At 34.4% G+C, this 14,681-nt stretch overlaps 1 protein-coding gene and 1 non-coding gene across 3 annotated transcripts in view; one reads left to right on the forward strand and one right to left on the reverse strand.

Annotated features, from left to right (window-relative positions):
* Positions 1 to 6,133, forward strand: part of CAH1 (carbonic anhydrase 1) — a 66,552-nt gene extending 60,419 nt beyond the window's left edge. For both annotated transcript variants that reach the window (XM_089649927.1, XM_089649933.1), the window contains exons 4-5: positions 1,670 to 1,891; positions 2,807 to 6,133. In XM_089649927.1, the coding sequence (XP_089506053.1) occupies positions 1,670 to 1,891; positions 2,807 to 2,947 (363 nt within the window). In that variant the 3' untranslated portion in view covers positions 2,948 to 6,133. The remainder of the gene's footprint in view (positions 1 to 1,669; positions 1,892 to 2,806) is intronic.
* A 7,889-nt stretch (positions 6,134 to 14,022) lies between these two features.
* On the reverse strand, positions 14,023 to 14,141 carry LOC149425191 (U5 spliceosomal RNA). The gene has a single exon (XR_016305715.1). It is a non-coding gene; the product is annotated as a U5 spliceosomal RNA (small nuclear RNA).
* Between the last annotated feature and the right edge of the window lie 540 nt (positions 14,142 to 14,681).

Here is a 14,681-nt window from a genome sequence, read left to right on the forward strand (position 1 = left end):
AGTACATAGTAGTAGTAATATTAAATTATAATACGTAGACTCCGAAATAATGAATTGCTGTTCCTCAATCAGCATTCCACTAATTATGGTTACCATTCTCCTTTGTCCAGAATGTCTAGACTTGTAAACTCAAGTCAAAGCATTGAATTTTTTGGTGTAAGCTAGAATGAATTTCGACAGTCGATATGCAATGTTAAATTTTTAAAGCCCTTTAAACCTTCTTCATGCATTGTAAGTGTAATTGTCTTGTAACACTTGTAATTGTCTTCCATCTGTACTTTATATATTATGCTCTCCTTTCACGCCATCTCTGTTTCTTATTCGTGTAAAAAATATTATATTGTTATTGGACTATTTTTCCGTAAATAAATAAATAAATAATGTTGTCCACTCGAACGATTTTTGACATATTATGGGCAAGGAGTGGTATATCTGGGTATATCTATGAACGGCAAGTTTGCTAAACGTCTTGATCGAAAGCTTGCCATAATGTGCCAAATTTATATATCTATTATACCAAAATTAAGTCGCTTTCCGCGTCTGTGTGTTTGTCCGCTTAGTTCTTCTAAACTATGTAAAGGATTTTGATAGGGTTTTCACTATCATTTAGAGAATTTCTTCCGGAAGGTTTATACATATATAATACATGCATATTATAATTATATAAGTAGAGAGATGTACTGCAACGCGAGAACCTAAAAATATGAGATAAACGGTGAAATCTAGATAGTAAACAGTTCAAATGTTTTTATGTTCAGGGCCGACCCTGAGCCAAACGGTGGCTGGCGCGAGTAAGATTTTGACACCCCTTGTTAAAACCAGTAGACCTCTATGTAAGGGATCACTGTAATCAATAATATTCCTGATCATTTGTATTTTTTGTGTGGCGCCGTTTTTTAGAAAAATAACCCCAACGGCAATGTGTTAGGTGTCAGGTATTATCAGCGCCGTGGCGCCTTGACAATTTGGGGCCCGAAGCGTACTGCTCCAATTGCGCCCGCATAGGGCCGGCCCTGTCTATATTAATATTTTGAGGTATGATATAAATTAAATCGAATGGCCAAATCAAAAACTGACCACCCATCGTTCGAGTGGATAATAATTTAGGACAGGTTGTTTCACAGAATTTGAACAATTCATCAAATTTCACTAATAATTTTCAAGTTCTGTGAAGATTCAATTCAAGATGTTATTATATGTATAATTATGCCAGTTGTTTCACAAAAATGAAATAATAGCAGAACCTTCACAGAAATTGAAAATCAACTTTGAAATTTGATGAATTGTTAAAATTCTGTGAAACAACCTGTCCTTAGTTACCAGGCAGTAGCCGGTTTATTTTATTGGTAGGTAGGTATAAAAAGTTGATATTTTTTAATAAACAAGTTGATATTTTTTAATGAATGCATTTACCTACGGTACCTACCTAAGTGGCAGGGGTTTATTATATGTCATTAATTACAGGGTTATTATAGTAGATAGTTGCATGGGTTCCAATGATATCTCGACTCAATCGGTAAAATTAGACATTTTGATAATTCAATCATTATTAAAACATACATTTACATAATCGTAGTTTGTTGATACACACCTACTCTACAAGATTATCTATAATTATGTTTTTCATTAAAATGACATTTTTCTAAACAAGTGTTTGAATTGTCCCCAGGTTGGAAAGCACCACCCGGAGCTTGAGAAGATCGCCCAACTGCTGCCCTTCATCATGCACAAGGGGGACAAGATCACCATGAACGACTCCCCGGACCCCTCCAAGCTGCTGCCAGATAGCAAGGCCTACTGGACCTACGAGGGATCCCTGACCACCCCGCCCTGCACCGAGTCTGTCACCTGGATTCTGTTCAAGGAACCTGTTGAAATATCTGCAGAACAGGTATGCTCATATTTACTTCATTTTTTCGTTAGTTAGGTTGGAGTGTTTCACAAAAATTAAAATGTAACATTGTCATCAAATGGATAATCAGCGCCATTTTTTTTTTTTTGAAAGGATTTTAGGTACGTTTCAGTTTTTGATAATACCTACCTACCTACCTTTCAAATGTTAGAAACCTTTTTTTAATTTGGTACCTCTCAAATGTTAGTAAAAAAACAAAATGGCGCTGAATGGTCACTTTATGGCAATGTTCAGGGTCGGCCCTGTGCAGGCGCAATTGGAGCAGTCCACTCCGAGCTCCGACTTGCCAAGGACCCAAGAAGCACAGGTGCTGATAATACCTAACACCTAATACAGCGTTCTCGAGGCACCAGGTGCTGTTTGGCTCAGGGCCGGCCCTGACGATTTTACATTTAAAGTTATTTATTTGATCATATTCTGTATTGTCACTGTTCTACGTTATTCAGTTACCCCTTCAAAATGACCCAATAACATTATTCAAATCTATGAGTGCACATTTCAATTTTTGAATGGCACTATGAACTGAAATACCATAAAACTTATATTTTATAAATATTATTATTTAAGATTATTAAATTTATTTTATAAATATTATCTAGATCTTATATTATATATTATTACCTCTAATGATCTTATAAACTATTAAATCATAGACTACGCTTCTACTCAAACAATGTCTGAGAAGTATGATTATTTCAAATCGAAAAGTAGTTAGAAATTATATGGATACAACATAGTAATTTATTAAATGGAAAATACACACTACATCCCCATTTGTAACTTTAGTATAATGATTTCTTGACTATAATGTATACAGTATAATGACTTATCTATTTAAGGACCCTAAAACTTTAAAATTGATTAAGTTCTAATGAGCCTGTCATTTTCTTCCAGCTGAACAAATTCCGAGTTCTGCGAACATACGGCTCCAATGAAGACAGACCCTGCGACGAGGGAGTCCACATCATCAACAACTACCGCCCCCCGGTGCCCCTGGCCCCCAACAGGGAGCTCCGCGACTGCGGCTGCAACTAAGTTCCAAATCAGATCTACTTACACATCCCACCACAACATCACCCGTAGACTATAGCCATTCAATTCAAGCCAGCTGTTTTGCAAACAAGCCAACGGAAATAAATTATAGGCATTTCATCAAACACAGATGAGCAAGAAAAGACATCAGCTATTAACCATATACACTTTAACTAAACCAGATGGCCATTAAATCTTTACAACAAAAATATGCCAAATTTCCAATTCAATCCAAAAGATTTGAATCAGGCAATACTCCTTCAAGATAGATAATTTATCAAATGAGCCATTAGAAATAAACTAATGTATGATTGAGCTTTGGTTAATGAAACATGATATAGCAACATTTGTATGTTTCCAACAAACTGGACACAAACTGCTATATGTAAGATACATTGGCTAGCGCCATTTCTAACTAGCGCCGCCAGTGGCTGTACTTGATGTAGTTATTATTAGAGCCTAGTTTAGTAGGACGAAGCATTTTTCATCAACGAAATGCGGCTTATATTCATCGGAGTATTTTAAGTCTGGTGACTCCATTTGTACTTGTTATTTGCTAATAATGTTTAAACCGATTGATTGTTTTGTTCATTTGATACTTAAATATTTTTGTCAATGTATTTAAAATAGAGCAAAACCAACGATCCTATTATAAATATATATTTGATAGTTTATGAAGCAATCTCTTGCCACGCTTACTATATTGAATAAAGAGTGTTGATGTTCATCTCTAAACACTGGATAGTAACTACCGTGAATTGAGCACTGCTTTCTTTAATTTCATATTTATAATTACATACTTTTGTTGTACCCTTGTAGCATCTTGATGGTTTTAAAAAGTATGATGTTACTTGATTCAGTATTAATTTTGAAAAAATCTATTAATCTATAAAATTGATTAGATCAAATTAAATAATAATACTACCATCAAATTCATTGCAGAATTATGTGTGTGCGTGTAGAGTAGATAATTATAATTATAAATTTTTGTGATAGAATTTTCATCTACTACATGTAAGAATATAAAATATTAGCATGTTGCATATTTGAAGCATAGGTTATAACTTTATTATGTAGTATCTTAAGTTAAAATAAAGTATTTTATGTGTTAACTACATTTAAGTAAACTGTGTTAAAATTAGCGTAGATACCTATAAATATGGGAAGTATTTCAATCATATATTTATCGTACCAGATCCATCAACATACATAAAACAAACATAAAAGAAGGAGTCAAATTATAAAAGCAAGACATTAACTAATTTTTACATAAACACTCAGATCAATTCATGTAAATATTTTTTCTTGAAATTATCTTCAATAATAAGAATAATGCAAAATCTGTCTATATAAATAAACATGTAAATGATAGTTTGTTCCAAATCTTAAACCTTACATTCTTCACCGATTGCTTTAAAATTTTGACACAATGTTGCATTAGAATACGTGTGTGTTTTTATATACCTGTTTTAAATTGATGTCACCTGTGACAGGTCTGTTATCTTTGGGTAAACACATGGTTTTTTGAACAACAGTGTGTTCAACTCCTCGGCTGCCGAAGTCCTCAATAAACAACATTTTCCGCTTACTGTGGTGGTAGTGGTCAGGTTATTTGTAACCCAGAAATGTTCGTCTTTCTTATTAAATTTTTTTTTTAAAAAGAATAGCAACACGCACGATTGTTTCTCTATCTGCACAGACAACTGAGCCACAGCCACGCGTGGCGGGGTACAGCTAGTATTTATAATATTTGTGTTCCTGAAACGTTAAATCTATTAGCACCTCTGATAAGACAATTTAAATTAATCTGTGCGGTAAATGGAAATATTCCCCGTAGAGGATTGTTCTGGTTATTTATTTGTTAAACAAATTCCCAACCCCCAGGGTTTGCTTTACTCTATTCAGAATAATTGTATTTTATGCATTATTAATGCTTTTACGTAGAAATGACATAGAAGTTACACTTTAGGCGAGAATAAGCATTGACCAATATTTGGCCTTAATATTTGGTTGTACATATTAAGTTTTATTTATGTTATAGGAACTCTTAAGTTAAAGGGAATGAGGAATTAACTATTGATATTATGTTAAAAAATATATTTAATCAAAAATTTATAAAGAATAAAAAAAACTGTTTTATTAATTATGTGAGTAATGCACAAAAATTGCGAAAAAATCTGTTTGTAATATGTATGAAGTCTTGATCAGAAATATGGCTTATGCCTAGGAAAAGTTAGATTATAAATTTTTCAACTCTGAATTGAGTTTCTTTCGGAAAATATTAAAAGTTTGGAAACTACAAAATCGAATCTGTCGTCTATGAACGGTCACCTTACTTAAATGTGCATTGTTAATTTCACACTTTCTCAGATCTGAACTGGAAAATAATTAATTTGTTGATGCATTATCCGACAAGTTGGATAATGATATTATGCATTCCAAAACAATTGAGAAATTAAACAGTTTATCAAGAGTATGAATCTCGAAAGTTTAAAGTATTTTTTTAAATATTGAGAGGGTGATACATATTTTTATGCATTTACAGTGGATACTTACTTCTCATAAAAATATATATTATGTTGTATAAATATATATTAAATAATGTATTTATTATATTTACCACTCGAGCGATGGATATACCTCCAAATATTAATACAGAAACACATACTGTAGTTTAAAGCCAATTAATCCATCTAGATTTCACCATTTTTCCCAAATTTTTAGGTAATATTAATCGCTAAATTTATAATTCATAAAAATCACTTACCCGAATTTGGGTAGCCGTCGCTCGAAAGGTTAAAGGAGCGGCTAATAACAGCATACAAAGAGAAACTATTTTTATATTTCAAAGGATTCAGGTATAACTTATGTTAATTTCCTGTAATAATTATAAATGCAGGTCCCCACAACTGTGGTAAAAAGTTTTTTTCCATGTGAAATTTGATTTACATGATATTAGAATTTCTCCGCATAAGTGTTTTTATTTAATAATTCAATGTAATACTGTAGAAAACCTGATAATTTTGTAGTAGTGAAATTGATGACCTACAATTAATATTTATTTATTAACATAATGTGTAATTTGGATTTAAATAGTACCTATCGCTACATCACCATTTTATATTATGCCTTAATTTTGTTTAGCTTTATCAGTGATTGTTCACATAAAATAAAATATCCATTATTATAATTTATCTCGGGTCTTTTATTTCCCAAATCAATTTATTTTTTCAGACATGGTTCCACCCAATATCACAGTGATACCCCTTGTATAAGGTTCTAATTCTGCCATTACACACATCTGTATTTTACATCAGTTACATAATCAAAAAAAAAAAAAGTCACGTTTACCAACCATGCACCGGTGCCGAATGGATAAATATTAATAGTTCCTTGGAGCTTCTTCCTTTGAAATACCGATAGAACGAGGACAGCATTCCCACTTGACAATTGTGCTCCATAGAATGCAATCCGTTTGATAAGACCAAAGAGGAATATAGATATAGTCAGCATTGGTGTTGGAAGTATGAGCCACGCATAGAGGATCATTGTCCGATGTGAGATATCACGGACATCAGTCGGTTACAAGCGCTCGCCGAGCATTTCAAACTGAGATATTGTACAAGTCATACTGTAAAATATAGGGAAAGCAATACCTTTCATTTGTAATAAGAGTTTCAGTAGTCGTGTAAATTGACTTATTAATGTCAGTCACCTTTGACACGGTTATTGAGTTCGTTCGCAGTCGGAATGATTCGGGCAACATCGACAGTCGTCACACCCCCCTTACTACTTCCCGCACGGGAACAATATTTCACACCGATATTGCAAGGAATGTAGGCTCCATTTATATCTAACTCAATGGTTAACCCATTGACATCCGAATTGTTTGGCTAAAAAATTGTCCTTCACATCCAAATTAATTTTGTACCAAAAATTTAAGTGCAGTGGTGTACTAAATCTTACATAACTTTTAAACTAAACATGCAAACGAAACAATCTTTTTTAATTTACTTGTGCATTGAATCAAGGTATGTAAAAAATGTATGCATTGTTTAGAAAAAAATAATAATATGATTAAAAGAGGATATGAAAATTTTTTTTTTTCAAAAACCAATTTTTTTTACTTAATTTTTTATAATTGGATTAAGAAAAGTTGTACATTAATCATACTTATTACCATAATATATATTTTTTGCCATTTGGGCTCTTGTTAGCCGCCCACCATGCGTTTTACGAACAAGCTTGTCAATTCCCGAACCACACAACATTTTGAAAAAAATCAATGAAGCTGAAATATAACAAAATTTCAATCGTAAATACCAGGAAAAAATTGTATCAACGGAGTCCTGCCAATTACTACGAATTAAATGCTTAATTATCTACAGAGCGATTGGCATTTAAAATTTTAAACACAGATGTCAATAATGTATCCCTTTTTCGTTTTTAAGACGACAGACATCAGACCCGCCGGGACAGCGTCGTTTGATTTTAAGACACATCGCCGTACACACGCCGGGACGGCGTCGTTTGAGGCCAATGGGTTAAGACAGGGGAATCTATCAAACGTACAACCCGATTCACTGCGTCAAGGGTTGTAGAGCTCCAGACCAGAGGTGGCTGCCAAATCCAACAGTGTTTGGTATGTAATGGTGATTTATTCAAAGTATGTACTATGTGTATTATGTCTTTCTCGCGCGTCCCTACTTTTTCTACCATTGACTACTGATTACCACAATTTTACAGTTAAAAAACAACATTTTATCAAAGTTGATTCGTCTCGTATGAAGAGATATAAGTGTGAGGAAAATAACTTACATTTACCAGAAAGTGATATTATGTACCTAATGAAAAGTAAAAGAGATCGTTGCTTTCGTACTCTAACTGGACTTCGAGGTACGTCTAACCTTGTTAAATACATTTTCTGTGAACCTAAAGGCCTACCTTTCTAATTAAAGTACTTAAGCATCTTGAAAGTACCTATGCCTACTTATGAAAAATTTCTACAAATTAAAAATGTCATTATTGTGGTGTTCCATTTATGAATGACCATTTGTTAATTTAGTTTTTTTTCAATCTTTTCTGAATTGTTGAAATTTTTGGTCTTTATTTCTTTAATTTTTTTAAACTCTATGATTTTTTTTTACTTTTTCACAACTTTGTAAAGTTTTTGAAAATCTGTATGTAAAAAGGTAATTCTTTTTTTTATTTTTAACTGATCCTTTGAAATCATTTACTTCCATTTCTGTACTAATGGAATAAATTTAATTGTTTTTAGATCTGGCAGCAAATTATCATAAGCACTTCGATTTAAAGACAAGTTTAACATCAATATTGTAGAAATAGTCTGACAACATAAAATTAAACAAAATGGAGCAAGGAGACCGTAAATCGTGCACATGTTTGCAAAAGGCTTTTACGGAAACGAAAACAGCCCCATCAAAGTAATTTGAAAAACAAAATCATTAAATACCTTTTTACGATTTTGGTATTATGGTAAATCAAATTTTAATTTATGTTTTTGTTTGTTTTTTTTTGCTAGAAAATGCTCATGTGATAATGTAGAAAGGATTTTAAAGATTAAACATTCAATTAAGTCCAGATCGACAAATGTAAATCCATTGGCTTTGCCATCTAAGCGACATGCCCTCAGTACTTGGAGGGATAACAATACTGTCATGCCCCCTGAAATGGTAAGTCCCAAACAATTGAAAGGTAAAGGTTAATTATAACTATATTTTCATGTGTGTCATTATTAGTAAATTTTGTAGAAAATTTTAATGCCACATGATGTTACAATATATATATATATAGCGCTCTAGAAATTTCAAAGTGACAAGTATGTCAATTGTGCTGCTTTCGATTTCTTAGTTTTAGTACGAAACTGTCACGCCTAGTATTACATTGTGTGCTACGCTACCCCTAAGTAAATTGCCTTAAAAGTTGCCAAAATGACATCGTATGCAGAGATGTGCTTTATTTCAAATAAATCCATTTCAAATGGAAATGCAAAATGCAAAATGGGTATTTTCCATTTTGCATTTTAAATGCTTTTCTAAAAACCATTTTGCATTTTAAATGCTTTTCTCAATGCATTTTCCATTTTAAATGCATTTTTGCAACATTATTCCTACTATCTCCACTCATCTTTTTTTCATAAGCCCCAAATATCAGTCGTTCCTCAACCTCGCTATGAGAGATAATTTACATTTGTCAAGTTGCTCCCTGGTAGGAGCCCTGGCAATTAAGTGATACCATTACAAAAAATACTTATTCAAATACTGAACATGGGGTCATGACGATGTAATATTAAATGTTAGATACACCTTTGGGGTGAAAAGCCATTAAATTTATTAAAAAAAAATGTTAGATAGCAATTTCTATGTTTTTACGCTGGCAACATTAGTACCGCGCAAATTTTTTGTGGTTTCATAATCTGTAGTCGTGGTGTTTTTTAATTAACCATCATGTAATATGTTTGTTCTACATTGATGTCCATTATTAAATGACAAAATTGTTTAAAAATTCTATAATTATTTGACCTGGGAAACCATTTTGCATTTTCAATGCATTTTGAAAATAGGTATTTTGCATTTTGCATTTGAAATGCTTTTCTAAAAACCATTTTGCATTTTGCATTTTCAAATGGAAAAGTTTTGACCCATTTCCATTTTGCATTTCAAATGGTTTTGGGTACCCATTTTGCACATCTCTGCTCGTATGTAATGAGAAAGTGTTTTAATTACCCAGCAAACATTAATAAAAGCCAAGGAATAAAATTTCATTTGTAAATACACACAAATTACTTATTATTATTATCGAACATTATAAATAATACAATTGTTTCCCGCCTGAAGATTTTATGCAGCATTAGGGAAAATGCAAGGCAAACTAGAGTACAGGTCTTTGTGCCAAATTATGAAGTCACTAAGTAATTACTCACTGCTTAAAATAGTCTAATAACTCTGTTTTTTTATGCTTGCAAAAAAAAACAACACACAAATAAGCCGTATCAACAACAATCGCCGCCATTTGTAAACAGTCATTGCTCTATTATGGCACGGCACTGAGTTGACCACTTGACACCTCAAAATCCGTTAGGCGCCGAGGTAGTATTCGACCAAAGATATTAGAAGAACGAGATGTGCTATGAGCAGTTCGTGCTGTGTGGAATTGTTTTGCCGAATGTCGCCGGTTTTGTTCACCAATACTACTGCACACCTTCGCTTACGCTAAGGTAGCCGCACTAATACATGGAACAGATTTCTGTACGTACACGTCCCGATACCGTTCAAAGTACCCTAATTAGGTAGTACTCCGCCTACGGTCCGACGGACAACATAGCATATCTCGTTCTTCTAATATCTTTGTATTCGACGCATCTTTTGAATACATAAATGGCATCCAGTCCTATTGTTTATTTAGTTCATACACCAAATTTTTTAGAATGTCTGTCTTCATCATAAATCAACAACGTTCGATTTCTTTCATTTTAATGGATTTTATGTGAAATATTTTCATTATTTTATGTTCATAAATTATGGAAGTCGAAAATGAAAAAAAACATAAGACTTTATTGTTTTTGCTCATGTATACAGCAAAGTTATAAACCTGCCACTGCCACCAAGTACTATATAAATATATTTAATTATTATTTGCCACCATTGGTTTGGTTAACCTATTAGGGAAAATGTTTGCAGAAAACTCGACCCTCGACGACGGAGGTGCTGTTCCGCCGTCGGTTCCTCACTGCGGCTTCTATATGAAAAAGCTGAGGATCCGGCATAGGGATGTACTCCACGTTATACGGGGGCTCGATGTTAACAAAGCTAGTGGACCTGATGGAATACCTGCCCTGGTATTGCAGAAGGGTGCTGCGGAAATAGTTCCAGTTTTGACAAAGCTCTTCAAAATGTCCCTGAAGTGTGGCACTGTGTCCTCTGGTTGGAAAAAAAGCGGTCATTCACCCTATTCCCAAGAAAGGTGACCGCTCCAACCCGGCCAACTACCGCCCCATAGCGATCACATCATTTCTGTCCAAATTGATGGAATGTGTGATCAACGACAAACTGCTCACATACCTCGAGAAGAACAAAATTATCAACGACCGTCAATACGGATTCCGTCGGAACCGCTCTTGCGGTGATCTTCTCGCGTATGTGACGCATGTTTGGGGGCGGTGCCTGGAACGTCACGGTGAGACCCAAACGGTCGCACTAGACATATTCAAGGCCTTTGACCGGGTCTGGCACCGAGGACTTGTCAACAAATTGCCTTCTTACGGACTTCCCGCATCACTGTGTACGTGGATTGCTGACTTTTTAAGGGATCGATTCAGGCGGTTGCTGACGGTTTCACCTCTTCCTCACACTCTATAAACGCTGGCGTCCCACAGGGATCGGTTCTGTCTCCGACTTTGTTTTTGTTGCACATCAATGACCTTTTGACATGTGCACGGATTCATTGTTACGCGGATGACAGTACAGTTCATGATAGCTTTTTGTTTGACAAGCCCCCAAAGGGCACACAAACTCCAACGGCTCGGAGGGCTTTGAAGCAGAGAATGGACGGTTATCTCGAGAGTATTTCCTCCTGGGGTAAAAATAATCTCGTCGAATTTAATGTTTCAAAGACCCAATCCTGTCTGATTACGTCTAAAAGGGATCCAAATGATAATCTAGTCTCCTTCAACGGAAGCAATCTTCCGAACAGGCCTTCCATTGATATGCTTGGTGTAACTATAAGTGACCAGCTCAGGTACGGGGGCTCCATCGAAGCCAGAGTAAAGTTGGCCTCTCAGAAGCTGGGCGTACTGTACAGGGCCCGCAGATACTTTAATAGTACACAACTGCTGACCCTGTACAAATCGCAAGTGCGCCCTACTGTCGAATTTGGCAGCCATCCTGGTCCGGAGCCCCTAAATACCTGAAAAAAACCCTTGACTCTGTGCAGAAACGGGCGGTCCGTTTGATAGATTCCCCAATCTTAACAAACGGACTGCAATCTTAAGAGCACAAGCGTCAGGTAGGTATGCTGTCCTTGTTCTATCGGTATTACAATGGAAGATGCTCTGAGGAACTAGCGTCATTGATCCCTTCGGCACCGGTACGTAGTCGGGATACACGCCAAACGCGCGCCCATCATTTGTACACGGTTGACATTTGTCACATGAGAACGGGTCGCTTCTACGATTCGTTCTTAAGTTCAACAGCTCGGATGTGGAACGAGCTGCCGGCCCCTGTGTTTCCTCCCTCCTACAACATGGGACTCTTCAAGACCCATGTTCACTCCTTCCTCTCCACACAGCATCCCCAAAGATGACATAGGCCCTGAGGGAAATTATCTTCAGGGCCTCCTGTGTGGAGTTAAAATAAAATAATTGGTTGTAAGGTATGCAACACGTTACAATAGCGCCTCTAGCGGCCAGCTTTACCAGCCAATACAAATAAACACTGCCAATATTTTACTGGAGTTGTATGTATTATTAATATTCTAGGATATATGTTATTAGTTCACAGGGCAAGAGAAGTGAAAAAAATTATTATTTGACAGATCTAAATTCAAATATTTATGGTTTGTTAATTTTTGCGTGGCCATAAGTAAAAATATTTTGTAAGTAGGTACCCACCTCCCATATTAATTTATTTTGTTGTTTTAAGATTGAACATTTGAAAGGCATTGTTAAAGGAGAGTACATGGGTGTGGATGTAAGCAAATGCAAAAGGACAACAGCTGCTAAAAAGCCACCCAAAAAATGGTATGTTACTCTTTAATTTTTTGATATTGTCGTGCCCCTGAGAATTCTTTTACTTATTTATTAACAGCCCTTTTAAGGGCTTTTACATTGGAATAGTTAGTAAAATTACATACAAGGGGATTCTAAACCATATTGAAAAAATAATATTTACAATTGTGAGAATACACTATATTTCGTTTTCCTTCGTAGCATATTTTCAAAAAAGTCTATTTATAAATCCTGAACGAAAAAGAAATTTCGAAAATGACTAGATAATGAAAAAACTAATTTAAGGTAGAAGGTTGATCCAATTTTTTTTTAAATGGGCTTCAGTTCCACATTTCACTACATAGTTTTTTTATGTAATTATTATAAATAAACTGCCCAGCGATAATTTTTTGTGTTTGTGATAAATTGAAGATGTCCACTGACTCAGAAGACCCTCTATTATTATCCTGGGCAATGAAGATATAAGTTCAGAAATATGATCCCAAAATTTCTGAACCGAAATAAATCCTGTCTTTTAGTATTAAATAATGAAATCCGAAAGCTTATCAATGAAAGCAATTCTGAACTAAAATGTACCATATATAATTTTATGTACACCGAGTCAGTGAAAATCTTTCAGTCTGACAATAAGGAATTTGAGTGAAAAATATTGTGGCCTAGAAATCTTATATTCATATAGATATAGATCTACAAACGTTGTTTCTGAATTTATAAGTTTTATTATATATAAACACACATAATATTAATAAATAGTCATTTAAAAATAATTATAACCGTGAGACGCTCAAACTTCCCATGATTGGTCGGCGAGTTCTGACCTCACTTGAGCCGCTACACCACGAGTTCGCAGAATGCGTGCATTAAGAATTGGGACTATTTTGCGCCAAGCTGCACTGCGTACACTTGCACATGGGTCATTATATGTAATGTGCTGCGGTTTACGAATGATTTCAAAAGAATTGATGTTTTTTGAAAAGCATGCAAAATATTTAAATTTTGTGTTTTGTTTTCATACTGAATACATACACGTGTGGGATTGACCTTACTGTTAACAGACAAAACCGAGGTACATATGATGTCTCGCATACCCCGTCAGATTACAATCATTTTGGCATGTTTTGATAAACATAAACTTGTTTTAAGTATCCAATTGACATTTTTGTAAAAAAAAATTAAAATACTTGTATTTAAGTTAGAAGGTGAACATTTGTAAAAAAAAAAATTATTTACTAATTCATTATTCTGAACAAAACACATCATTTAGAATTTTGTGTAGAAAGTTAGTGAAACTCCTTCTGTCTTGCCAGAATACCCATTATAACACAGAATGCATAAAAAAATATTTTGTATTTTTCAATAGATTGGTTTATAGATCATTTGAAAGCTCCACTCCACGGAAATCTTTTGTAAAAGACGAAAAATGTATTTGTTATTGAAGGGAAACTAGAGTGTACATGAATATTGTTTTGTGGGTTCTAAACAGAAGAATTTTTACCCATCTTTCTGTTAAATTTTTCGTTTATGTGAAAGACAGAGAGGTTACGAAGGAGCTATCATCGGTATGCCTTTAATTATGATATAACTACATTATTTTTAGTAAGTGCCCAAGCAAACCTAAGCCCAAAGCCGAAGTCAGAGGAAAATGTTGTCAGGGGAAAGGGAGTGATGGAAAAAATTCGTGTTCATTGGTATCATCTCTACTGAAAAAAATCAACACTTATGATATGAAAAGGTATTTGAAGTCACAGTCGATGATTCTAAATATGTATGTAGTAAAAATCACGAAATCCGTAATAGAAGTATTATTTTTATATATTATACGGGATTCATTATAATTATGAAACTACCAACTGAAAACCTAATAACTTTTTACAGAGAAACAAGTATGACTTGCATTATATATAATGAGCTGTGTTGCATTATGAATGTTGATGTCAGCAAAACCAAAGATCCCAAGCAAAAGACCTTAATTCTAATGGCTAAAAAGGTAAG

Source organism: Hesperophylax consimilis, chromosome 3 (genome assembly GCF_061612785.1).
Source record: "Hesperophylax consimilis isolate HC1 chromosome 3, BYU_Hcon_1.0, whole genome shotgun sequence".
In the NCBI taxonomy this organism is placed as follows: Eukaryota; Metazoa; Arthropoda; class Insecta; order Trichoptera; family Limnephilidae; genus Hesperophylax; species Hesperophylax consimilis.